The sequence below is a fragment of the Polyodon spathula genome, chromosome 2 (genome assembly GCF_017654505.1).
Source record: "Polyodon spathula isolate WHYD16114869_AA chromosome 2, ASM1765450v1, whole genome shotgun sequence".
NCBI classification, from domain to species: Eukaryota; Metazoa; Chordata; class Actinopteri; order Acipenseriformes; family Polyodontidae; genus Polyodon; species Polyodon spathula.
The window spans coordinates 74,390,951-74,416,660 of record NC_054535.1 but is presented as its reverse complement, the minus strand read 5'-3'; the positions used below and the strand labels follow the sequence as shown (position 1 = coordinate 74,416,660).

Sequence of the window (25,710 nt, the reverse complement as noted above, 5' to 3'; positions counted from 1 at the left end):
TTGTCGTTCCCCCCACAAAACAGCGGCAATTATTTTGAAACTTTAAACAGAAACAAAAAGACAAAACCTAACTCCTCCCAGAGGTCCTATCTATACAGACTGTGATTATTTCCCTACCCAGAGTTAGGACAGGTAAGCTGTTTCCCTGACAAAAAACAAGTACTGTGATTATAAGTGGCACACAGATTTCACACAAGTAAATACTGTTTGTTCACCTCTCCTTACACACCCACGTGGAGTTGAACTAAAACAATACAGCTTGGTAATTACTTAATGAGTTAACTGAACAAGCATGCAATCATTACCTCTAATTAAAGACAGTTACATTGTTAAACCCACATATTTAACCAACCATTGACATCTAGTGGACAGGTGGTTGTAATTACAATTTTAAACCCGTCTGAAAAATTGACAATGCTAGTCTTAAAGGTACATATTTTCCCTCAGTAACCGTACCACTACATACAGTTGAAGTCAAAAGTTTACATACCCCAATAGACATTTACAATTTCTAGAAGTTTCTCGAAAACAAAGAATTTTAGGAAAAATCTTTTGTAGTAAAAGTTTTGCTTTTGTGGATGAGGAAAAAAAGATAAAAAATAGATATCTACAATTATTTATTTAAGCAATTTGTTTGCAAATCTCTAAAAATGCTAATTCAAAAGTATTCATACCCTTTTATGCTATGATAGTATTGTCGACAAGGTAGTAGAAATTTCAATATGATAAGGCAGAACCTAATTCTAGAAAAGTCTAGAAAATGCTGGCTTGTACGTGAACATTCTTGGAGAGTATAAAAATGGGTTAGGAATAGGATGATTGCTGTCATTACCAATGAGTCAATATGGGAAAAAGTAATGAGCTATCTAAAGGACCTTAGGCAGAAAATTATTTATTGTCATAAAGCTAGAGAAGGATGCCAGAAGACTTTCAAGCATCTGAGTATCCCAATTTCAACTACTATTTCTGTTATCAAGAAGTACAAGACTCATGGGGCCTGATATTCAAAAGGTTTGTGCATCGCACAGAGGGGTATGCATGTCGCAAATGGCCGTTGTGCCGAAATTGTGCCAAGTTGGCATATACGAGACGTCCTTTTGCGCTTCACAATCCATTCTGCGCTGTGCAGAAATAAAATGCATGCATCGCGTAATATGGGGGGAGTGGCCGACAATGTGCATGATCCTAGCATATTCGAAGGTAAGCGCTAAGCACAAAACCAGGTTTATGACGTTTGTAAAAAGACTGTGTTAACTCTGTGCACACTACCATTCCAGCACTGACAACAAACAGGCAACAATGGGAAACGTGGGTAGCATGCAGCGTGTCCGTCGACATGTGGATGTGAATGATGCAAGGCACACCCAGCAACAGCAACCCCGACATAGGCGAAGATATGCTGAAAGGGTGCACCGGCCCCGGCACACATATGAGGAGCTCAGCAATGAGCGTGTCCAGGTGTCGTCTCGACCGAGACATGCTGACTCATCTATGTCACATGCTGCATGAGGACCTGGTGCAGTCATGCCTTGTCTGAGCAATTGGTAGTGTTTGTCTGTATGTGTATCCTGGCTACGGGGACCTTCCAGAAGGTAGCAGGTGATACAGTGGGGATCACCCAGTCAGCCATGTCCCGCCACCTCGACCGGTTCATAACTGCGTTGCTGCTACGTGCTGGAATTCCCCAGTACCAGAGCAAACAGAGGAGATAATGCTGGGTTTTTATGAGGTCATGCACCTGCCATACATGGTAGGTGCAATTGACTGCACCCATATTGCTATCCGAGCACCTGTACCGGTTGTCCTATTCTATCAGGATTCCAGTCGTATTCAGAATAGTGTGAAACTTGAATAGCTATTCCATGCCACGTAAACAGGGTATTCCGAATGAAACCGTCCGTATTCTGGATACCAGTATTCCGAAAACGTGATACCAAATACCCCCTTAGTATTAGGAGACTATCGGAATACTAGCCCTTCTAGACACCTTGTTCAGAAAACCAGTTTTTAGTCGTAGTTTTATAATCTATAATATATAAAATGATGGCTTGTGTGCCCAACAAAGCCTTTGTAAAAACTATGCACAAATATATTAGTACTTGTATGGCCCCAAACTGGTTGCCGTATATGCAATATCTTCCTATTTTTTTTTAATCTTTAAGTTTTTTAGTAGATCAACAGTCAGACCTCAAATAATGCAAAGAAACCAAGTTCATATTCATTTTTAAACAACACAATACTAATGTTTTAACTTAGGAAGAGTTCAGAAATCAATATTTGGTGGAATAACCCTGATTTTCAATCACAGCTTTCATGCGTCTTGGCATCTCCACCAATACATTGATGTTGGGTGACTTTATGCCACTCCTGGTGCAAAAATTCAAGCAGCTCTGCTTTGTTTGATGGCTTGTGACCATCCATATATCACATATATTTTCAATGGGGTTCAGGTCTGGATATATATCTATCCACACCTTGATTGATATATTGCTGGAAAAACCAATATATACATTGTCAGAGCAGAAGGAAGCAAGTAATATATCCAGGATATACTTGGCTTGATTCATGCGTCCTTCACAAAGACAAATCTGCCCGATTCCAGCCTTGCTGAAGCACCCTCAGATCATCACCGATCCTCCACCACATTTCACAGTGGGCGTGAGACACTGTGGCTTGTAGGCCTCCAGGTCTCCGTCTAACCATTAGACGACGAGGTGTTGGGCAAAGCTGAAAACTGGACTCATCTGAGGGTGCTTCAGCAAGGCTGGAATCGGGCAGATTTGTCTTTGTGAAGGACGCATGAATCAAGCCAAGTACAAGGTTGTCCTGGAAGAAAACTTGCTTCCTTCTGCTCTGACAATGTTCCCCAACTCTGAGGATTGGTTTTTCCAGCAGGACAATGCTCCATGCCACACAGCCAGGTCAATCAAGGTGTGGATGGAGGACCACCAGATCAAGACCCTGTCATGGCCAGCCCAATCTCCAGACCTGAACCCCATTGAAAACCTCTGGAATGTGATCAAGAGGAAGATGGATGGTCACAAGCCATCAAACAAAGCCAAGCTGCTTGAATTTTTGCACCAGGAGTGGCATAAAGTCACCCAACATCAATGTGAAAGACTGGTGGAGAGCATGCCAAGACGCATGAAAGCTGTGCTTGAAAATCAGGGTTATTCCACCAAATATTGATTTCTGAACTCTTCCTAAGTTAAAACATTAGTATTGTGTTGTTTAAAAATGAATATGAACTTATTTTCTTTGCATTATTTGAGGTCTGACAACACTGCATCTTTTTTGTTATTTTGACCAGTTGTCATTTTCTGCAAATAAATGCTCTAAATGACAATATTTTTATTTGGAATTTGGGAGAAATGTTGTCAGTAGTTTATAGAATAAAACAAAAATGTTAATTTTACCCAAACACATACCTATAAATAGTAAAACCAGAGAAACTGATAATTTTGCAGTGGTCTCTTAATTTTTTCCAGAGCTGTATATATATATATATATATATATATATATATATATATATATATATATATATATATATATATATATCCTGGTATTGACTGTTGATCTACTAAAAAACTTAAAGATTAAAAAAAAATGAAGATATTGCATATACGGCAACCAGTTTGGGGCCATACAAGTACTAATATATTTGTGCATAGTTTTTACAAAGGCTTTGTTGGGCACACAAGCCATCATTTTATATATTATAGATTATAAAACTACGACTAAAAACTGGTTTTCTGAACAAGGTGTCTAGAAGGGCTAGTATTCCGATAGTCTCCTAATACTAAGGGGGTATTTGGTATCACGTTTTCGGAATACTGGTATCCAGAATACGGACGGTTTCATTCGGAATACCCTGTTTACGTGGCATGGAATAGCTATTCAAGTTTCACACTATTCTGAATACGACTGGAATCCTGATAGAATAGGACAACCGGTACAGGTGCTCGGATAGCAATATGGGTGCAGTCAATTGCACCTACCATGTATGGCAGGTGCATGACCTCATAAAATTATAATTAGGTAGTCACATTGAGATTAAAATCTCTTTTACAAGTGAGCCATAGCCAAGCAGGTAGCAGCAAGTCAATCGGACAACAAGAACAAATACACAATAAAATACAACTAAGACACAGGCAAATCACATTTAAAACAATATATCACATTTAAAACAAAATACACAAAAGCAGTCAACTACTGTACAAAATCATGCAGTTTTCTATTAAATTGCAATAAAGATATCTGGGTCTGCAGCTTTAGTTTGGACTGGAACTCATTCCAGGACCATGGGGAATAATAAGCAAAGGATCCTTTACCAGCCTCAGTACACACATTTGGGATTTTAAAATGCAAAAAAGAGTGAGATCTGAGGCTATGGTTACTATGGGAAGCTATAAGGTATTCATTTAAATAAGTATATTCATATAATTTACATTGAATAGCCTTATATACCAGAATATACCGTGCTTCAACCTACGTAAAGCCAAAGAACGATGAGTATTAATATACAACGATGAGTATTAAATCTTGTATTTGTAATGTACCTCAATGCTGCATGATATAGCGAGTCCAGTTTACCTAAAGTTGATGGTGATGCAAACCAATATACTGCATCACGATAGTCAATTTGCGGCAAAAACATAAGCAATAAGCCTCTTTTTTGTTTCCATAACATATATAACACGTGCATATCATAGTGACGTTTACAGCGTATTCCCATGCCGAACAGACGAGTGTGGAAACAGGCACTCACCTCTGTCCAGCACACTGCCTTCCTTCTGTTCCTTTAATACGGTCCTCTCAGCATATTGTAATGCATCGGTAATTAGAAACACGTAATGCAAATGTATTCCAGGTGGACATTCAACATCACATAGCTGCAGCAAAATCTGAATTGGGCGAAAGCCCTAATTCGTCTGAATATACCAATATCTGCGTGATAATTGCGATGCGCTAGTTCCAATAACTGCACACCGCTGGCTCAAATAGTGTCAGAGTAACAGTCCACTCTGGAGTTGGGTACAATAGTAACATACAATAGTACAGAACCCCAACCCCCCATCCGCACACACCGGATGGGCAGATCAGTTATATGTTTTATCACTGTATTGATATGATGGACAGCGGTTGTGTGTTTACATATACAGTTATATGTGTTCTTCACTGCTCCACAGGCATATCAGCATCCAACGGGCACCATCAAAGTATGGAAATGTAGATTGAGAGAAGGATGAAGAGGGGAGGAGGGTCCTGCCTGTTATCTTTGCTGTGTGTTGCCACACATCTGTAAATTAATTGTATAAATACATCATACACCCATTTTGTGGCCCATTGCTTTATTTGGCTATTCCATAGGTTGCTGTGCATTACGGGTGCAGGGTGGGGAACTGCAGTTCGGACAGCCAAACACCGACAGGGCACTCTTGCTGTGAAAGGCATGCTAACGTTTTCCTAAAGCCAGACCGGTGATACGATCAACAAATCAAAGACCTGTATTTTCTCTGCAGCAGTCCAATCATAAGTTTGTTGAGGCGGGACAAACAATTCTGTTAACTGTAATTTCTGGCCGTTTTTATGCAGCTGTCCAGTCTGCTTAATGTCGATGTTGCTAATTGTACAGAGACTGTTCATTTATTGAGAAATCATAGTAGGCTACAATTAACATTTTAGGAGCATATTTAGAATTAATTATTATTCTTACAACAAAAATGTCATAACGAAAAAAGATCAATTCCGGCAACACTCAAATCGACACTGGGCTTAATAATGATGTTCAAATGGGACAGCAGAATGAACATAATGCATTTCTGTGTATTGTGTATATAAAAATGCCTGATTGATATTTATTTTGCAGGTGAATGAACTTGTTACATTTATAAATCAGTGTGCTACCACAGTACTTTGTCACTGCACAACTAAAAAAAAAACTGTATCCAAAGCCTTTTTTTATTATTTTGATTAAAAAACATACATCTATGTCAGATCAACTGCCCTTTAAAGAAAACTACATAGTATGTTCTCGTGATACAATACTGTCCGTATTCAATAAAACAGTGGCGTTATCAGTTCATTAATTTGAAAACTTGGCGCCCAGCTATGAAGCCAATTGTGCATTTGAATGGTCCATATGTCTGTGTGCACGATATATTGTGGCCTCATCTGTTGTTAACGGTACATACTGTGGCAACACCAATGATAGCAGCTTGTCGGGGTAATGCCATTACTAATGGTGACTGTCCATCATTCTGCATTCTCGCTTGGCTGTTGTGTGCAGTTGCTATATTGGTAGTGAATGAGCAGACGGTTTTGCGAGGCACAAACAGATTTGCAGATTGCTCAAAAAACTGCTATATTCCAAGCGCAACTGCTTTGTGCCATTTTGGAATATATCTCATTTTGTGCCAAAGCACTATTTTTTTGCGAGGCACAAATTTAGCAAGGGGATTGCGTGAAGATTGAAGATCGGGCCCATGGTACTGCCACAGCGCTCCCTTGGTCTGGAAGAAAGAAGGTTCTTTCACCAAGAACAAGTACAAGAATTGTCAGGAAGGTTAATGACAATCCGAGATTGTCTGCCAAAGATATTCAATGTGAACTGGCTGCAAGTGGCACTGGGGTTTCCATTTCAACCATAGGTCAAGTATTGCATGGTGAAGGTCTCAATGGTCGTACGCCAAGGAAAAAGAATTAGAATTTTTTGCAAAAAAATTACTGAAATAAATAATTGCAGACATCTATTCCTTGTAACTTTTTTTTCTCATCCACAAAAGCAAAACTTTTGCTAGGAAAGATTTTTCCTATAATTTTGTTTTCAAGACATTATAAATTTCCAACGGGAGGGTCCTGGGGTGACCTTACTTACCTCTTTCTGCTCACTTTCAATGGCTATGCTGCCATCTTTGTTATACTTGATGGGCGAGCCCCCCTCCTGAATCAGCGTGCCGTAGCCTGTGGCAGTGAAGAAAGCTGGCACTCCAGCCCCCCCAGCTCGAATTCTCTCTGCCAGCGTGCCCTGCAACACGGGGGAGAAATTCAGCGATGGCCCCAAGTCAAGGATCTCAGTGCATCCCCAGCTCTGTACAAGCAAGCGCATCCGGTCAGTAAAAACACCTCACACCAACTCAACATTCCTTGAAGTCACAACTTTTAAAGGATTCAGAATAACACATTCTTAAAAATCCCAGATAGCTGTTAGAAAACAAGAACGCTGGCTAAAGAGGGCTTTCATGAATACCAGTAACTTTACACTCAGTCACAAATGTGGAGGCAATTTAAAACAGGCACACATTTTGACTAATGCACTGATTAGTCATGAACAGAACTAGTAGGTTGATTTGATCAGCTTATGCCCGTCAGGGAAAAGCCACGGCTGTATTTGGAATAAATCAAATGAAATCCCCTAGTCTCACCAACCAGCTAATAATAAGGGCTAATGCAATGCAGGTGGATTCCCCTGTACTGTATAATGCTCTAATAAAAACCAGTCAGTGGTTTATCCCAGTGCAGTGTATACTGGAGCACGTTCATCTAATCATTTAAGCTGCAAGCAGCTGGTTTTGGCTTTGCACAGAAGCCTGCAAATAGAACATATGCAGTTTGAACAAGTATTTACTGATTTAAGGTCTATTTGTTGATGGGTAAACAATGGACAAGAATTGGGATGGATGCCTGGAAAAATCTGTAGTTACAGAAACACAACAACTTGCAGAAATACCAAAGATTAGCTTTGCAGTTTCACCTCAACAGTTAAGCTTCCACAAAGTTACCAAGAAGCATACAGTTATGCCTAAAATTATTAAAATACTTACCAAAAGTTTAGTTTTATAAACATTACATTAATGTAGATTATATTTAGTTCCCGCTCAAGATGTACACCTAAGGCCAAAAGTTTTGTTGCACTTTCAGAATTGAGACATAATAAAAAAAAAAAAAAAGAAAAACATGTGAACATAATTTAGATGTTTTATTTAACATCATGTAATCAAAGAAACTACTTTTTTCTCACTTTTCCATTGTATATGAAAAAATTCAAAGCAGTATGGAATTCACCATGTTAACGTAACATTATTCAATCTGTTTTATTTCAAAGAAGTACAATGTGTTCATTCTAAAAGGTGATGCAAAACTTTTGGCCACTGCTAAAAGAGACAGACCTGAAACTTGTAAATGGCAAAACAGATTACCTAAAATAATAATTTCGTTGAATTAGCAGCTGTAATTTCACACCTGCATAGGTGTGCCATCTAAGCAATTGCAATGTGTTTTATTAACACCATTTTTGTTGCCCCAAGCTCTGCTCAAATTGTATTACATTAATTGAATTTATATAATTCATACAAATTTATAGGAATTACAGTTAGGTGTTTTGCTGTGAACTATGGGCCTGTTTTCCTATGTGTTGTAATAATAAGCAATGTAATTTTAAAACTATTCTAAAAATTACATTTATTCTATTGAAATAAACTTAAACTGGGATAAAACTCCTCTAATGTGAGAGGAGAAAACCCAGATCTTTGTACCTGGATATTCCATTCCCTTTCCTGTCAATGGGAAACAGTTCTCCTGCTATTCCCCGGACCTGTGTTTAGCACCCTGTACAGCAGGAAAAAAACAGATGGTGTTTGCCGTGCTGTAGACTAGCTGGTATTAATTTAGAATCCATGTGATCCATTTTTCCAGTCAGTAAAACAGCACAGCACACAGCAGGTCCTGTTTATTTCTAAGCTACGTTTGCTGTCCTCTGTGGTATGTTGCTCGGTAACGCTGCAAGAAATTAATACTACATTTACATACAGAAAAACACGTTTTACTAGCACTTCCTGTTAAGCCCACATATGATTACAAGCCAGTGTTGGTGGCTGCAGAATCCAGTTTGCAGCAATAACACAGTGAACATAAATAGCGAGTTCAGAGGGCACCCCAATGAAATGTTAAGAGCTGGCACAAGACATATGAAACTTGTGGAGGAACTCAAGCTGGATATAAGCATGGCTAGAAGAGACATCAGGAGAGAACACTTTACCTGACCTCTCTGGTGGTTTTTATTTTTTTTAGCGTGTTAACACGGGTCTTATTGGTTACACTGAATCGGTTACACTCAAACAGAGCCAATGGGAAATTGCTGGTGTGACCAGTTGATTGCTTTCCTATAAATGTAAACGAGTGGGAACAAGGCGAGTGGAAACAGCCCAAAATAAAAATACAACGTCAATAAATGATAGGGTTACAGAGCTCCATTGCTGACCCACTCCAGTGGCACTATAACAACATAGTTTGGATTTGTGTAATATATATGCAATAAAACTTGCACAGTTGATGATAATAATATAATAGATAGACTATCTATACATCCCTAACAAAATAAAAACAAACAGAATCAATTGTGATTATACAGTACTCCCTCGCCAACCGTGTATTTGCCAACCGCGGAATTCATGTATACACGGTTTTCCTTTTGTATACCAATTTGCCAACCGCGGCATATAGATTTGTGTATATGCGGTTTTGCATGGAAACATATGACGCATCCACATTTGATTCCACACCATCTTGTGTATTCTTGCGCGCTCCCATCTCGCCAGCATCTCCCCCTACCAGTTCCAGCATCACCTCTCGCTTAGTCTCGTGTAGTAGTCATAGTAGTGTGAGCATGTAGTCTCGTTGCTCCGTGTTAACTTAGCGTAATTGTCACCAGTCAACAACACCTTGGCCTTGAACTCTAAGCATTCAAGGTAAATAAAACATTACTTTTTATTATGATATAATTTTATTACTTTTTACGTGTTACATTACCCAGTATGCTACAGTATTTGTATTGTTTTTATGTTACTGTGTTTTTCATTTGTGTTTAGTGAAGGAAAATGCAACTTAGATAGGCTTTGTAAGTGTAACCACGGCCGTGGAAAACCTAACCCCCTATTTCCCATAAGCTCTAGTATTTACCAACCATTGTTTTGCCAACCACGGGGGTTTTCAAGAACGTAACCCCCACGGTTGCCGAGGGATTACTGTAATGTAAAATCCTGTGTTTTAGCATTGCATGCATTGTTAACATTAAATACGTTATCATAGTTTTTTAAAAGAATAGTGGCAACATAATTAAAATGTAATCCTACGTTTAGAGCTTCCTTTCTTAATTCCTTCAGTGCAGGTGTGCTAGCAGGTTTTCTCAGGGAGAAGACCCCTGCATCATGATTCCTCCAGTCGACAGTCACCATGCCCTACCTGAGGGGTGAGCTCCACCTCCAGCTCTCCTGACAGGTACTGCCGCTCAAACTCAACGTTCTCTCCCACGTATGAAGAAATCATGCGCTTTATCTGCTTTGTTTGGAGGAGCAGTCCCAGCCCGAAGTTATCAACTCTAAATGGAAAACAATCAGCACAGCAGAGGGGGTTATTTAACACTCAGCCGAGAACAAGTTTGCAGTGCATTAACAGCAACTGTATCCACACTCCAAAACAGAGATACAACAGGGACGGGATGTGAGGCAGGGTCTCATGCCTACATATTTGGGTTATTTAGGCAGAAGATGCAGCTTAACAGAAAATAAAGAGCTTCCTGTTTTGGTTCTTGGCAGTATATCAATCAAAACCAATCAAAACTAATAACACCAAATAGAGTACTTAACCACAGTCAAAGCTGTAGTAGCAGGCAGAATCACAAAGGGAGTCAATTGCCTTGCCAAGGTCATGAGCTGCCAGTATACAAGCTATGAGACTACAGTCTAATAATATAGCAATTGCTCAACAGGTTGCACCTGATATTGAGTGACATCTACTCCAGAAACTGGTTCCAGTTAATAATAATAATGACAACAAAAGGGCCTGTCTTGTCCTTACCAATGAGGGTCTCCGTTGCTCCTAGACCTGCTATGCACCACAGCACTTTAAAAAGCCTGCTTTGCAACAAATAGTGCAAGAAGACCTTCTATGCAGCTTACCGTATAAGGCAGTGGATGGCAGAGGTCACGGTACAGTAGTCTTCTTAACCGTGTTGCATTCTGTGCCCCAGACCTTAAAACTGACCAGTTAAAGACTAAGCCATGGCAATAACATTTTTATTTATAAAGAACTCCTCAGATATCCTTTCCATTTGTAGCATTTGTTTTGCACCAGTGCCAGGGCCACATGCCTAGCAATTCCCTGGCTTAAAATCTGTCTCTTTATTTATTTAAAACATTACATGCTTGAATCCACAACCATCTCTCCTGCCTCATCCACCAATAATCTCGGTGTTACCCTCGACCCCTTCCTCCCTTACTCTCACTCAGCACATATCTACTCTGGCATGTTCCTGTCGCTTCTCCCTCAGCAACATACACAGAATTCGGCCCTTCTTCACTGACTACTACACATGACTCCTAGTTCAGGCCCTGGTACTGTCCTGCCTTGACTACTGCAACTACCTCCTGGCCGGCCTTCCTGCCTCTGCCATCTGTCCGCTCCAGCTCAACCAAAACTCTAACCTTGTCTTTTCCTTTTCTCATTTCTCCCACGCTACACTGCTGCTCTGCTCTCTACACTGGCTCCTTATTGCTGCTTGCATCTAATTCAAAGTACTCACCTATTGCTGTCTTGACCTTTCTGCTCCCTTCTATCTCCAGACTATAATTTCTCCCTACACCCCCTCTCGCCCCCTCCACTCCTCCAACAGCAGCAGATTGGCTGTAGCCCCCCTCTACTCCCCGACATCTAGAGCCTGCTCCTTCTACACCCTTGTCCCCTAAGTGGTGGAACGACCTACCCACGGATATCAGGTGCTCCGTCCCTGACCACCTTCCGGCGCCTCCTCACGACACATCTGTTCAGACAGCATCTGTAAACCTCACAACTCTCGACTACAATGGACTATACGGCAACCATTTGTACCAATACTTGCATCAGCTTGTACTGAACTGCTTGCTCCACACTTTGCCGTATTCTATTACTGCTCTTAATTATAACTACCTCCTGTATCTTGTATTTGACTTTACTCTTACAATTTTTGTAATTGCTCTTACTTGAAATCATTCTCATCCATTCATCGTACTTACTACGTGCTCATACTGAACTTTACTCGTATAAGCAAAAATTTACTGTAATCTCTAATTTTTGCTCTTACTTGAATTTTACCTTTTGCTACTGATTATACTGTACTTTACAACTGCTCTTATCTGTAATGTGATATTGTGTAACAATTATAAGTCGCCCTGGATAAGGGCATCTGCTAAGATTAAATAAAAATTACATCAAATGTTCTCACTAACCATGGCCATTGACATGAAGCTGCAACCTGCCAGAGTGCATGTTACACTATACCACCCCGTCCTTGAGGGTTCAAACTTGACTTTACTGTGTTTGATGTTACGCTAATAAAAGTCCACTGGATTAAAACCTCCGGTCTATTTGAGTAACATGTGAATAACCAAGTAGGGACTCTTCGTGCTTATGAAAGATGTTGGGTAGAACTGCCCTGGAGAGACACCCTCTCAGAGGTGTATGGTAAAAAAGAAAAATAGCTTGGCGGCACATCCCACTAGATTGTTAATTTAATGGTAAATTAAATATTTACAGTATATATATACAGCCTATTATATATATATATATATATATATATTTTGGACCCTATATATATATATATATATATATATATATATATACGTGCCTGGAAGCTCTGGAAAAAATTAAGAGACCACTGCAAAATTATCAGTTTTCTCTGGTTTTACTATTTATAGGTATGTGTTTTGGTAAAATGAACATTTTCGTTTTATTCTATAAACTACTGGCAAGCAGCTACAAGCAGCTCGGCTTTGTTTGATAGTTTGTGACCATCCATCTTCCTCTTGATCACATTCCAGAGGTTTTCAGTGGGGTTCAGGTCTGGAGATTGGGCTGGCCATGACAGGGTCTTGATCTGGTGGTCCTCCATCCACACCTTGACTGACCTGGCTGTGTGGCATGGAGCATTGTCCTGCTGGAAAAACCAATCCTCAGAAGAAGGAAGCAAGTTTTCTTCCAGGACAACCTTGTACTTGGCTTGATTCATGCCAAAGCTGCCCGATTCCAGCCTTGCTGAAGCACCCCCAGATCATCACCGATCCTCCACCACATTTCACAGTGGGCGTGAGACACTGTGGCTTGTAGGCCTCCAGGTCTCCGTCTAACCATTAGACGACCAGGTGTTGGGCAAAGCTGAAAACTGGACTCATCTGAGGGTGCTTCAGCAAGGCTGGAATCGGGCAGATTTGTCTTTGTGAAGGACGCATGAATCAAGCCAAGTACAAGGTTGTCCTGGAAGAAAACTTGCTTCCTTCTGCTCTGACAATGTTCCCCAACTCTGAGGATTGGTTTTTCCAGCAGGACAATGCTCCATGCCACACAGCCAGGTCAATCAAGATGTGGACGGAGGACCACCAGATCAAGACCCTGTCATGGCCAGCCCAATCTCCAGACCTGAACCCCATTGAAAACCTCTGGAATGTGATCAAGAGGAAGACGGATGGTCACAAGCCATCAAACAAAGCCGAGCTGCTTGAATTTTTGAGCCAGGAGTGGCATAAAGTCACCCAACATCAATGTGAAAGACTGGTGGAGAGCATGCCAAGATGCATGAAAACTGTGATTGAAAATCAGGGTTATTCCACCAAATACTGATTTCTGAACTCTTCCTAAGTTAAAATATTAGTATTGTGTTGTTTAAAAATGAATATGAACTTATTTTTTTTGCATTATTCGAGGTCTGACAACACTGCATCTTTTTTGTTATTTTGACCAGTTGTCATTTTCTGCAAATAAATGCTCTAAATGACAATATTTTTATTTGGAATTTGGGAGAAATGTTGTCAGTAGTTTATAGAATAAAACAAAAATGTTAATTTTACCCAAACACATACCTATAAATAGTAAAACCAGAGAACCTGATAATTTTGCAGTGGTCTCTTAATTTTGTCCAGAGCTGTACACACACACACACACACACACACACACACACACACACACACACACACACACACACACACACACACACACACACACGCACACACACAAACCATGGCAGTGCACTTATATCCAAGCTCGTTGAGATATTTCCCCGCATATATCTTTGCAATAGTACAGTAAGTTGTATCACGTTTAAAACAAAAATAGATTTCTCAGCATGTATACCAAAAGGTTTATCTCATTGAAAAGGAAACCCTTCGTGTCAGGCCTGCCTTGAAAACTATTTTGGTTTGTGAGCTATCACACAGGTGATCTCACAACATCATTTGGTTTATAACTCCTACAAAAAATATCTTACAAAAAAATCTTATCATGTCACATTATTCTCCATAAACACCATGACAAATTAATGTTTAACTAAAGTTTATTGACATGGGAGGTCATGAATTTAATTATTTCTGTTTCCTGCAAGTATCTTTTAATTTAGTATATTTCCATGGTTACTTACCCAGCATTGTTACTGACTGCTGTTAATCCCTTCACTCCAGTCTTCATTAAACTGCTAATCAGATTCTCAGGGATTCCACACAAACCAAACCCTAAGAAAAAAATAGAACAACAACAAATTATGAATAATACAGTGTAGATGCATTGATAAAGACTATTGTGTAAAAGACAGTGACAATCAAGCACAATGAAGGAGGACCGGTACATTATTTCAAAGGTGCCTAACCCTCAATTCACAGAAAAGGGAAACATAAGTGAAATGAAAATAAAACACAATGGAAAACTTCACCCTATTACAAGGTCAAATAAACGCATTGAATAAAAAAGGATTGCTAAAACACATTACAGGGCTGTATTAAATAGCTATGGCTGCTGAAAAGCACATAGTGTTTGGATAAAGTTGTTATACAAACATTTATTTTTTTATGAGAAGTTGGAAGGGAATAACAAGGGAATCAGTGAAAAAGATTAGAAACTGTTTTATCTTGTTTTACTAAGAAGAGCAACACAGTTTACAGAACCCTGTGGTTAAAAGAATGTCACTGCTTCAGGTACCTCCAAAAAGTACAGTGGCTCCACTGGGGATATCTTTAACGGCTTCAGTTGGTTCTGTGTAGAATTCGGCTTTCCTGGTGCTTGAGGTTGAAAAGTGACAGCCACAGCTCTGTAAAGACAATCCATTTTCAGGGTAAATTCAAAGTGTACATACAATATGGTCCTCATTTTAAAATGTACATTACAACATGTAGAATAGCTTTTAATTATTAATCTTTAGTCCATGTGGTAAAGTGCCTGCCCCTGTGTGTATTTTGTGTTGTGTTAATGTTGGTGTATAGTCATTGGTACACGGGATATAAACGGGTCTATGTAACACAAGTGTTTAAAATGTATATTTGTATTTAGGCACGACGATTGCACAGCACTTCACGCGCAAGTAAAAAGTAATACTATGTGAGCACAGGGAATTGCCCTTTATTAATTCACGTGCAGTTGTACCGCCACTCCAACTGAATGATTGATTAACAATCGAGTCCCGGTACAGCTGCATAAAAGCTGCGTGTTTTCACTCACTCTGGGTTGTGTGTTCAGTGAGTGGAGAACGGGATTGGAGACGGAGGTAATAATAAAATAATAACGTAAAGTAAATCATAAATTCAGCTCACCGTGTTTGTCTGTCTAGTTCATTTTTTATTTGTCTCTTTGTTTTGGCTGCCAGTGCCGTGTCCTGTCTTTGTCCTGTTTTATTTTGTAATAATAAACCGTGCAGCAGCGCATTCATTTATCATTTCCTCTCGCAGTACTGTGTGTTTCTTCGGGTCTGACGTCCCCATTACAGCCATCTTTGTCACAGTCCGTAATAATGATGACCAGCTGTTTATTTTTCAGTGGAGCAGCTTGGATAAACAAACAGCTTGGACAAGCGTTAAACTCAAAACCCATGTGGCCTCTGTGAACTCATACTGTCGGAAGGAGACGGAGGAAATGCAGTTTGTGTAGACGCCAGATTTAAAGTCAGTTTGAAATGCTGCTAGTTGGTTGATACAGATTTTTGTTCGGGTGGAGGAGGAAGCCTGGAACAGTCTAACTCAATGTGAATGGGACAGGCAGGTTGTGGGGGACTGACAATTCACTGGGCGGCTGTTACTCTGCTTCCCTCTTCCACAATGGGAGAGCTTTTCAAGGGATCAAGGGGCATAGAGGCCGTGACAGTGGTTGTTGACCTTGTGCATTCAGTTACAACCAAGCAGAGGAACAAATGTTGGAATCAATACACTACTGTTCTTGGTCTTGAATGCAAGTGTGCTGTTTTCAAATATTTAAACACATGTTTATGTTACAAAATATGTTTTTTAAAACTAACTTATTACAGAGATTTGAAAAGTGTATGCAATTGTGTTTGGTGCCATGCATGTGTAACGTGATTTACTAGACAGATAAACTGTGAGGTTTGTGTGCAACTATTCTGCAACAAGCATAGGAAAACAGTAAGTATATCAGTTACTTTGAAAGAGGCATGATAGTGGGTGCTCATGGAACCAGCTAATCCTTCAACACACTGTTTTCAAATGTATGCTGTGCTACCCACTATTAAGGCCATTCTGTAATGTATTTGCCAGTAAGGATAGCTGGTTATTCAGCTGTTTGTGGGCATACTTTGGAAGCTATGCCTCTAAAATACGACAGGTTTTTATATGTCAAATGTAACAGTTAAAACAATTTAGAAGTCAACACTGCAACACTTCAAACCTATATAGAGGTCTAGAAAAAAATAACCCCTCAAACCAGCACACTAGTTGACAGGTCCCAGTCTTGAATATGTCTCTATATAATTTTGGTTTAATTATTTTCCACCATAAAAACAGTTAATTTGTGGTGAAACAGTTAATTAAAATATAGCGGCACAAAATGGATTTATACTGGAAATAATTTGTATAGAGACTAGCTAACCACCACAGATTTTCTTTTAAAGCATTTAACCACATCAGCCTAAGTGCAGACTTCTTTCTTCTTGACTTGTTGTGCACCAAATATTTTTTTACAAAAGGAATGTATTTTAATTTTGTACCACAGCCAAGACCACCAGTCTGCAGATATTATTCAATGACCCCTAGGTATGAAAGCAGTGGGACTGTAGAAAGCCAAACTCTGAGATCATTAGCTGAAGACATTAGCTTGCACCAGATAATAAAGAACTAATGTCCACTGTCAATTTCCATACACTGTGATGTGGCTGTTTTAATGTCCTTGTGGCTAGTTTGTGATGCAATACTTGAAGTCACACTTTAAGAAAGCTGTTTAGTTGGAAAAGTTTTAAAATAACAAATCCTATCAAAAAAAAGTTTTAACAGTGCAACTTTCAGCCTACGACCAGACATTTCACTGCAGAAGGCAGGCCTTACCAGACAATAGAAACCTTTGACAGTTTGAGTCCTATTCTTTGACTATAGATCCCATAATAACAAGACTGACTCAACTTTGCAAAGCGTGTGGGCAGTGCAAACGGAAACCAGAAACATTGAGTAGGCATAATTCAAACTCTGAAAGCTTTAACCCTTACACAACACAAAACAATGAAAAGCTCCATAATGATCTGGAGATTAAGAAAAACGGGATACAAAATCTGACATTATAAAGTGAGATTAAAAGTGAAGAAAGTAAAGAATTGATCAGTCTAACAAGAAACACTGGATTACAACAAGGAGTCTTTTCAAGATTGGAGAGACAGAGCCAAACATGCATATTCACAATACTGCAGCCATTTAAACACTCACTTAGCTAATAGTATCCACTAAAGTGGTCTGTAGGTTAAAATATTTGAAAATCCTTGCCCCTCTAAATTACTTTATCTGTTTGGTGCACCTAAGATAATATTTTAAACCTCTGCATTAAAAAAAAAAGTCTTGTCATTTCCCTCTCTTAAGCAAGTGGATACCAATGCATTTCTTACCATAAAGGCCTACTGTATGTTGTTCTCTCATATATATTCATGCCAGTACCTAACTCATTTTCGTGTGTGACTGGGCCCTTTATTTTATTGAAGTATCATTTGAACTGCATACAAATCCCCTATTTATTAAAAAAACAAACAAAAAAATTAATTAATTGAGTGTCTCTGAAGCACATTAGCCTATTAAGGAGACACTGATTTGGCATGTCCAATACGATGTTGCTATCATCCTTCACCCTCTGTAGACTGTGTATTTGTAAAGAATACACTGTGGATTTTCTCAAAATTAAAAATGTGTAACACACAGCAGTTAAAACTGCAGCCATGTAATAACAACCCTGGCTCACATTTCAATCCATCTAAAGCGGTCAAGCATCTACTGTTTCATTCAATGCAAAAAAATAAATGAGACAGAAAAACACATATCCAGATGTTTATTCAACATGTTTTTTTTTTTATTTTTTTTTTTACCACACACATCAGTAATACCTGATACTGTATCGCTATACTTTGCTAAAGACAAAACTTGTTACTACTATTTTTATTTACACTTTTACTATAATTGAATCAATACACTTAATACAACCTTCTAAACCAAGAGGGCAAGATTATTGTACCAAATCCCCAAAAAGTAGGTTTATTTGGCAGCGCAACAGAAGAAGTTTCCCACTAATTAATTCAGGTGGTCAAATTCAGCTCCAGTGTAAACAAAATCCCCTGTGTTTATTGTAGCTGTTTTTAAAAAGTAAGAACTGGGTGGAATATCCACATGGCTTGATAGAACACAGTACAGTAGGCCTACATCCCTTATAAAAGTTTACTGTGGAAAAAGAATAGGGCAGTGTAGTAAAACACAGCGAAAACACAGTAAACCACGCTAAAACACAGAACGGTACAGTAAAGAATATTAACACATTAAGTGCCTTGAGAGCAAGCTGCTTTGTACATTTTTGGACCATTTTAACTGTATGGTTTAAATTTTCTCTTTAGCTATATGGTTAGGATAACTTACTCTAATTTTGTTAACAGCAAAAGATAAGTCTAAATGTAATGCATCAAATTAAACAAATACAGCTTGTGTTCTGATATTTTGAAAGAAAAAAATTGTACTAATAATCATGACAAAGGCCGTATGTCCTTAATAAAGGATAAGGGCATGTGGAAGAATGAAGAGACATTAGAATACTGTAATATAAAAGGTTTTTAAAAAATAGATCGTGTTTATTCAGCTTAGAGGACCATTCTATTTAGAACTGCAATTAACAACTTGGTCCAATACTGTATTGCTACTGTGACCCAGGCTTGGCTTCGCTCCCCCTCCCCCTCCCCCAAGGTCAGCCACGCGCCATTGTTTACCTGTCATTTTTAGTTGTTTCATCCTTATACTTTCCATCATTCCATTTTTTTTCTTTTTTTTTTTTTTTTTAACGAATCTATTTTGGTAAAATGTTTATTATTTCATAACAGGATTCAAAACCAATTACACAAAGCTATATATTGAGTATTTTATTTTGAGGTAGCGCGCGTCCACCCGTGATAAACGACAACTACAGACTAGTTCATCGAGGTCATATATGTATATATATATATATATATATATATATATTATATATATATATATATATATATATATATATATATATATATATATTATACTAAGACTAAGCTGTTAAAATTACAAACATTTTTGCACAGTGCACACAAACTGCATAATTATTCACATTTTCATGTTTGAAATTATTATTTTAAAAAAAAAGAAAAAAAGAAACGTTGCTGTCCCCTTACTTTGTTATATGAAGTACACAACCACTGACGAATACTATACTGTATAATTATTTTTTTTCAATACCCACCTTATTCCAAATATTACCCGCGTTGCTGATGTTGACGTTGCTTAGTGGAAAACGTATTTTGCTTAAAATGTTGTCTGTCTTTAGGAAGAGCTTGTAAGCCGACATCTTGCGAGAAATTATCTTTCTTAAAATATAATGCGAATGATGCATTTGGTGTTTGAATCGTTATCACCACCGTCAGTTAAGAGCCGCCGATCACGCAGAAGGAAGGGGGACAGGCAAATCAGAGAGAGGGAGTTACGGGGGCTCGGCGACATGATCACTAATTTAACTGTTTCGTCACCAGTTGCCACGGACAGGTGCTGTTATGCACTTTGCTAGATATTTTGTGTTTAACCATTAAGTACTAAATACATTTGAAAAAATCAGAACAGAAGCTGTATTTATGTATTTTGATACATTAAATTTAGATGTAACTTTTGCGATTAAAAAATAGAGTAAGTTATCATAAATATAGTTAAAGAGAACATTTAAATAACAGCTCGATGACAGTTAAAAAGGCTATGTTTTTTACAAAGTAACCTGTGCTCAAACGAGAACAATTGCACGTAATAGTTGAATACAAATTGAAACGGTGACTGACATCCTTTGAGCCTTTGTGAGTCGTGCCCAGTTTAATCAAGTTGAAAAAATGTCTTTTTTTAACGCTGGTAAAATATGGTTTACTATGATATGTATATGTTTAAAAAGATTCAGATTAGGCCTACTACGATTCAGTAATATAATAGGCTTAAATATATTACTGGCCATTCAGAATTCTAAGAGCAATGAATAAGGCACTGTTTCCCGTTGTTTCAAATGTAAACTGAAAGCTTTTTACTATGACATCATGTATATATTTTGGGTGTCAATCACATGAGGAACAGTGCTAAAAATGGATGTAAGGAGAATTAAAGCTTCATGTTAGAGCAGTAGTACTCACTAAGTTGTAGCCACTCTGGACAATTGCATAATATTGTAGCGTTTTGTGCTATGGGGCTGAGACAGACTCGGGGGGAGACCAGATGAGGTTCCACGTACTTTTATTTATTTTTTAATAACACAACGGAACCCTGTTTGGGCCGGGGTTCACGCCAAAATAATAAACGGCTGTATCTCTCTCTTTTACACCGCACTCTGCTTCGTCGATAAGCACTCAGTCAATTCTCCGTCTCTCGCAGTCCCCCTCCGCTCAGACATTCACCCGCGTTCTCCTGCTCGCAGCTCCCTCCCCCTACCCCCGTCCCCTCTTCCTACTTATAGCCTCCGGGGGAACCGCCCACTGCGCGCGCACGCACGTACACACACACACACACGCACGCACGCACACACACACACACACACACACACACACACACACACACACACACACGCTAACGGCGTGCCCCGTACCCTCACAATACACGGAACCTTAACAGGACGTAACAAACAAGACAAACACAACGTCCAGGATGCTGCCGTCGCCAGGGTCGTTACACAGCCCCCCCCCCCTTTAGTCCCTCGTCCGGAGGGAAGAACAAAGTCTTGGAAATGACCCAGGAGGCGATGATGTCTTCGCGGGTGGGAGCCCTGTGTGGAGGAAGGCCTCCCATCAGCCACAGGGGATAGGGAAACTGAACCGTCGGGGGAGGAACCCTCAGCCCTGGGGGTGGGAGGATTGTTAGGGCAGAGTGGATCGGGAGGGGGCAGGAGAGGACTGTCAGAAGCTGCTGGGTCGGATGGTGCTGGGTGTTGTCCCAGGTAGGGGGCCAGCCGATACAGGTGCAGCACTACCTTGCGTCCTCTGTGAGGTAGCTGCACCCGGTAGGCCACGTCCCCGATCCTCTCCAGGACATGGCAAGGACCAAGCCAGTGGCTGTCCAATTTGGGGCAACGGCCCCGCTGTCTCTTGAGGCTGAAGACCCACACGAGCTCCCCGGCGGTGAAGTGGCGCCCCCGTACTTGGAGGTCATAGTTCCGCTTCTGCCGTACCCCAGCGGCCTGCAACTGGTCCCTGGCGAAGCTGTGGGCTGATTCCAGTCGGTCCTGTAGTCTCCTGGCATACTCAGGGCCCAGGGGTACACTGGGGGCATTTGGGGTAGGACCAAAGGCTAGCTCCGCAGGAGTGCGCAGCTCACGCCCCAGCATCAGCAGGGCAGGGGTGCATGCGCTGGACTCCTGGACAGCAGAGCGTCAGGCCAACAGCACAGCAGGCAGGTGGGTGTCCCAGTCCCGCTGGTGGGTGGCGGTGGTGACAGCCAGCTGCATGGCCAGCGTGCGGTTGAACCTCTCCACCAGTCCGTCGCTCTTGATGCCCAGGCACCGGCACATCCCGGCAAAGACCCGGGACTCAAAGTTGCGCCCTTGATCGGAATGCAACTCTTGAGGGACCCCGAACCGGCTGAAGAACCCCTTCAGCAGTGCTTCAGCGACCGTCTCCGCCTCCTGGTCTGGCAAAGCGTACGCCTCTGGCCACTTAGTGAAGTAATCGAGGGCCACCAGAACGAACCGGTTCCCCCTCTCGGAGCGTGGAAAGGGGCCTAGTACGTCTACGGCAACCTCTCCATAGGCCCCCCGACCTGGTACTGCTGGAGTGGGGCGTGCGACCGGCCCTGGGGTCCTTTCCGGGCAGTGCAGATGTCACAGCGCCGGCAGTGGTCCTCCACGTCTCGCCTGCACTGCCCCCAGTAGAACGACTGGCGGAGCCACTGCAGGGTCTTTGTCACTCCAAAATGACCAGTGCCTGGGGTCCCATGATAGGCCTCTAGCACCTCCTGGCACATCGCCCAGGGGACAACCACCTGCCACCTCACCTCCCCCGTGGCGGGCACCTTCCACTGCCGCTGAAGGACTCCGTCATGCAAGGCCAACCCGCTCCACTGAGCCCACAGCCCCTGAGTGGCTGTGGAAAAAGGGACCACCTCCTCCCAAGGGGGCCTTCGCTGCTCCTCTAGCCATTGTAGTATGGGGCGGAGGTCCGGGTCTCTGTCCTGATGGGCTCTCCAATCCACCCTCTCAGCCGATACTGCCACTCGGCATTGCTCTTCCCCCCAGTGGGACAGCTCCGCTTCCCTCTCCTCCTTTCTGCTGCAATGGGTGCATCCCTCCCGGGCACAGGGACGATGGGACAGCACGTCCGCATTGGTGTGCTTCTCACCAGCCCGGTGTTTGATCCGGTACTGAAACGCCTGGAGCTGCTCGATCCAACGGGCGACCTGTCCCTCCGGCTCCCGGAACGTCAGTAGCCACTGCAGGGCAGCGTGGTCCGTGCGAATGGTGAAGGGGAGCCCGCAGAGATATTGGCGGAAGTGGCGGACCCCCTCCACCACCTCAAGCAGCTCCCGTCGGGTGACGCAATACCGACACTCCGTCTTGCTGAGCGACCGGCTAAAATACGCCACCACATGCTCCCCTTCCGGACCCAACTGGGATAAGACAGCCCCGATCCCCTCGTTGCTCGCATCCGTGTCCAGCAGGAAGGGAGAACGGACATCCGGGGGATCCAGCACCAGGGACTGGCACAGCGCATGTTGCAGGGAGGCGAACGCCTCCTGGCACGCCAGGGTCCACTCAAAGAGCTTGTCTTTCCTCAGGAGGCGGTGCAGGGGGGCAGCGATGGTGGCAAAGCCCTGCACAAACCTGCGGTAGTAGGACGCAAGCCCTAGGAAGCTTCTAACCTGCCGGGGGTTGACGGGAATAGGCCAGTCCCTCACTGCGGTGATCTTGTCCACCTATGTCTGGATCCCCTCTGCTCCCACTCGGTGCCCGAGGAATGAGACCTCCTGACGCATCAGCTGGCACTTTTCAGAGTGCAGTTTTAGCCCCACTCTCCTCACTCGCCGCAGCACCTCACGCAGGGAGGCCAGGGCGTCCTGGAAGGTCCCTCCGTGGACCAACAGGTCATCCAGGTAGACCAGACACTCCGATGGGGGTACTCCGGCCAGCACTTTGGTGGCCGTGTTGGCTGGCGAGCGTTGCGGCCTGAGGGTGGGCATGTTGGCTGGCGAGCGCGTTGCGGCCAGAGGGTGGCCGTGCTGGCTGGCGAGTGTTGCAGCTGGAGGGTGGCCGTCGAGACACTGTATTGTCCCTGATGAGACTGGCGCATGATGGAGCCTGGGAGTGTGCTGAGGTCTCCTGTCTCACTGCAGCGGTCCGTTGTGTCCTCGGCAGATCCCGAAACTGTCGTGCAAAGGGGTCCCGACTCCGACCCAGCGGTCCAAGGGGTGAGGCTAAAGCTAAAGCCGGGCTCCCCTGTATGTGCAGTGTCCCGGTCTGGAGGTTTAGCTGTCCGGCGATGTAGCGCAGGAAGTCCAGGCCCAGTATGCAGGGGTCCTGTACAGCTGCTACCCAGACGGGGTGGTGCACGGTCCGTCCAGCCACTTCAATAGCAAGGTTGCCCTTTCCTTGCATGGGGGCTAGCTCGCCAGTCACAGTGCGCAACTGCACGGTGGTGGGCTCCAGCCGGACTCCTGCAGGGAGCACATCAGGGTGGATGAGAGTCACCGTGGAGCCAGTGTCCACGAGAGCAGTGCATGGGACCCCCTCAATGCGGACGGGGACATGGCAGAAGTCCCCGGCAGTGGTAGAACCTCCTTCTTCCACGATGACAATGGCGCAGTGCCCCTCAGCCTGCGGGGCAGTCCGTTTGTCTCCTAGCTCCGTCATCTTGATCCCTCTTTCCTCTTTCGCCCGAGGGTTCTTGCTCCTCCCTCGCTCCATGTTCTCTCCTCCCAATGCAGCGCCCACGCTCGGGTCGCTCCTGACCCTCAGCTCAGAGACCAGCTCGTCCAGTCTGGCTCGCAACTCGTCTCCTCTCATCTCTGTTGCGTCCGCCATCTTCTCCCTCTTGCTTCTGTTTCACCCCTCGTGGCAGGCGCTGTACAAATCCCACTCCTGAAACACCAATGTAGCGTTTTGTGCTATGGGGGTGAGACAGACTGGGGGGGAGACCAGATGAGGTTCCACGTGCTTTTATTTATTTTTTATAACACAACGGAACCCTGTTTGGGCCAGAGTTCATGCCAAAATAATAAACGGCTGTATCTCTCTCTTTTACACCGCACTCTGCTTCGTCGATAAGCACTCAGTCAGTTCTCTGTCTCCCACAGTCTCTCTCCGCTCAGACATTCACCCGCGTTCTCCCGCTCGCGGCTCCCCCCCTTCCTACTATAGCCTCCGGGGGAACCGCCCACTGCGCACACACACACACACACACACACTCACGCAGACATACACTAACGGCGTGCCCCGTACCCTCACAATACACTGAACCTTAACAGGACGTAACAAACAAGACAAACACAACATCAAGGATGCTGCCATCACCAGGGTCGTTACAATATCATAAAAACTGGCAAAGGTTTCCCAAAAAATACAGATGATCAAGACTTCTCAAGAGCAAGAGATTTTTGTTTCAAATGCACCAGGTGTTCAAATATGCAAACACATGACAACCCTGCCGCTACCAAGTGTATGAATGAGCTTTTTTAAGAACTGCAAAGGAAATTTGCCTGGCCACTTTTAAGGAGGGGTGTGTTGAATCTAGCCAATCAGAGTTGAGAGTTCTAAGAACAATGAATAAGGCACAATTCTTTCCCGTTCTGTACAGATACTGTCATTCTGAGTTAGCATTCTACAGCATCCTACTAGATATCACACAGAACAGGTACAGTAGCATTGTATTACAGTACCACCAAAGGCTTGTTGGCAACAACACAAAATGACTAGCAATCCTTATTTAATGAGGATCCAAATACACTTTAATTAACCAGATTTGTAAATGTAAACTGAAAGCCTATTATCCTGTTTTGGATTATTCAAATGATCTCCAGATTTGGCTAGGTGTGTGTAACCTATTACATTTATAGTAGAGGTTTGTTTCCTAAAAAACAAAGTACTGAATACATTATAAATGCAGCAGTTCTGAATTCTATGTACGTAGGTAAATTAGCCTTTAGTTTAATTGCATGAAGTAAAAGTTTAGCAGTCCTATCTCTTAAAATGCCATTAACT

At 42.3% G+C, this 25,710-nt stretch overlaps 1 protein-coding gene across 2 annotated transcripts in view; it reads right to left on the bottom strand.

Annotated features, from left to right (window-relative positions):
- Positions 1 to 19,972, bottom strand: part of LOC121300489 (succinyl-CoA:3-ketoacid coenzyme A transferase 1, mitochondrial-like) — an 86,413-nt gene extending 66,441 nt beyond the window's left edge. For both annotated transcript variants that reach the window (XM_041229061.1, XM_041229068.1), the window contains exons 1-5: positions 19,741 to 19,972; positions 14,995 to 15,103; positions 14,441 to 14,531; positions 10,240 to 10,375; positions 6,878 to 7,027 (exon numbers count right to left, since the gene is read on the bottom strand). In XM_041229061.1, the coding sequence (XP_041084995.1) occupies positions 6,878 to 7,027; positions 10,240 to 10,375; positions 14,441 to 14,531; positions 14,995 to 15,103; positions 19,741 to 19,890 (636 nt within the window). In that variant the 5' untranslated portion in view covers positions 19,891 to 19,972. The remainder of the gene's footprint in view (positions 1 to 6,877; positions 7,028 to 10,239; positions 10,376 to 14,440; positions 14,532 to 14,994; positions 15,104 to 19,740) is intronic.
- Between the last annotated feature and the right edge of the window lie 5,738 nt (positions 19,973 to 25,710).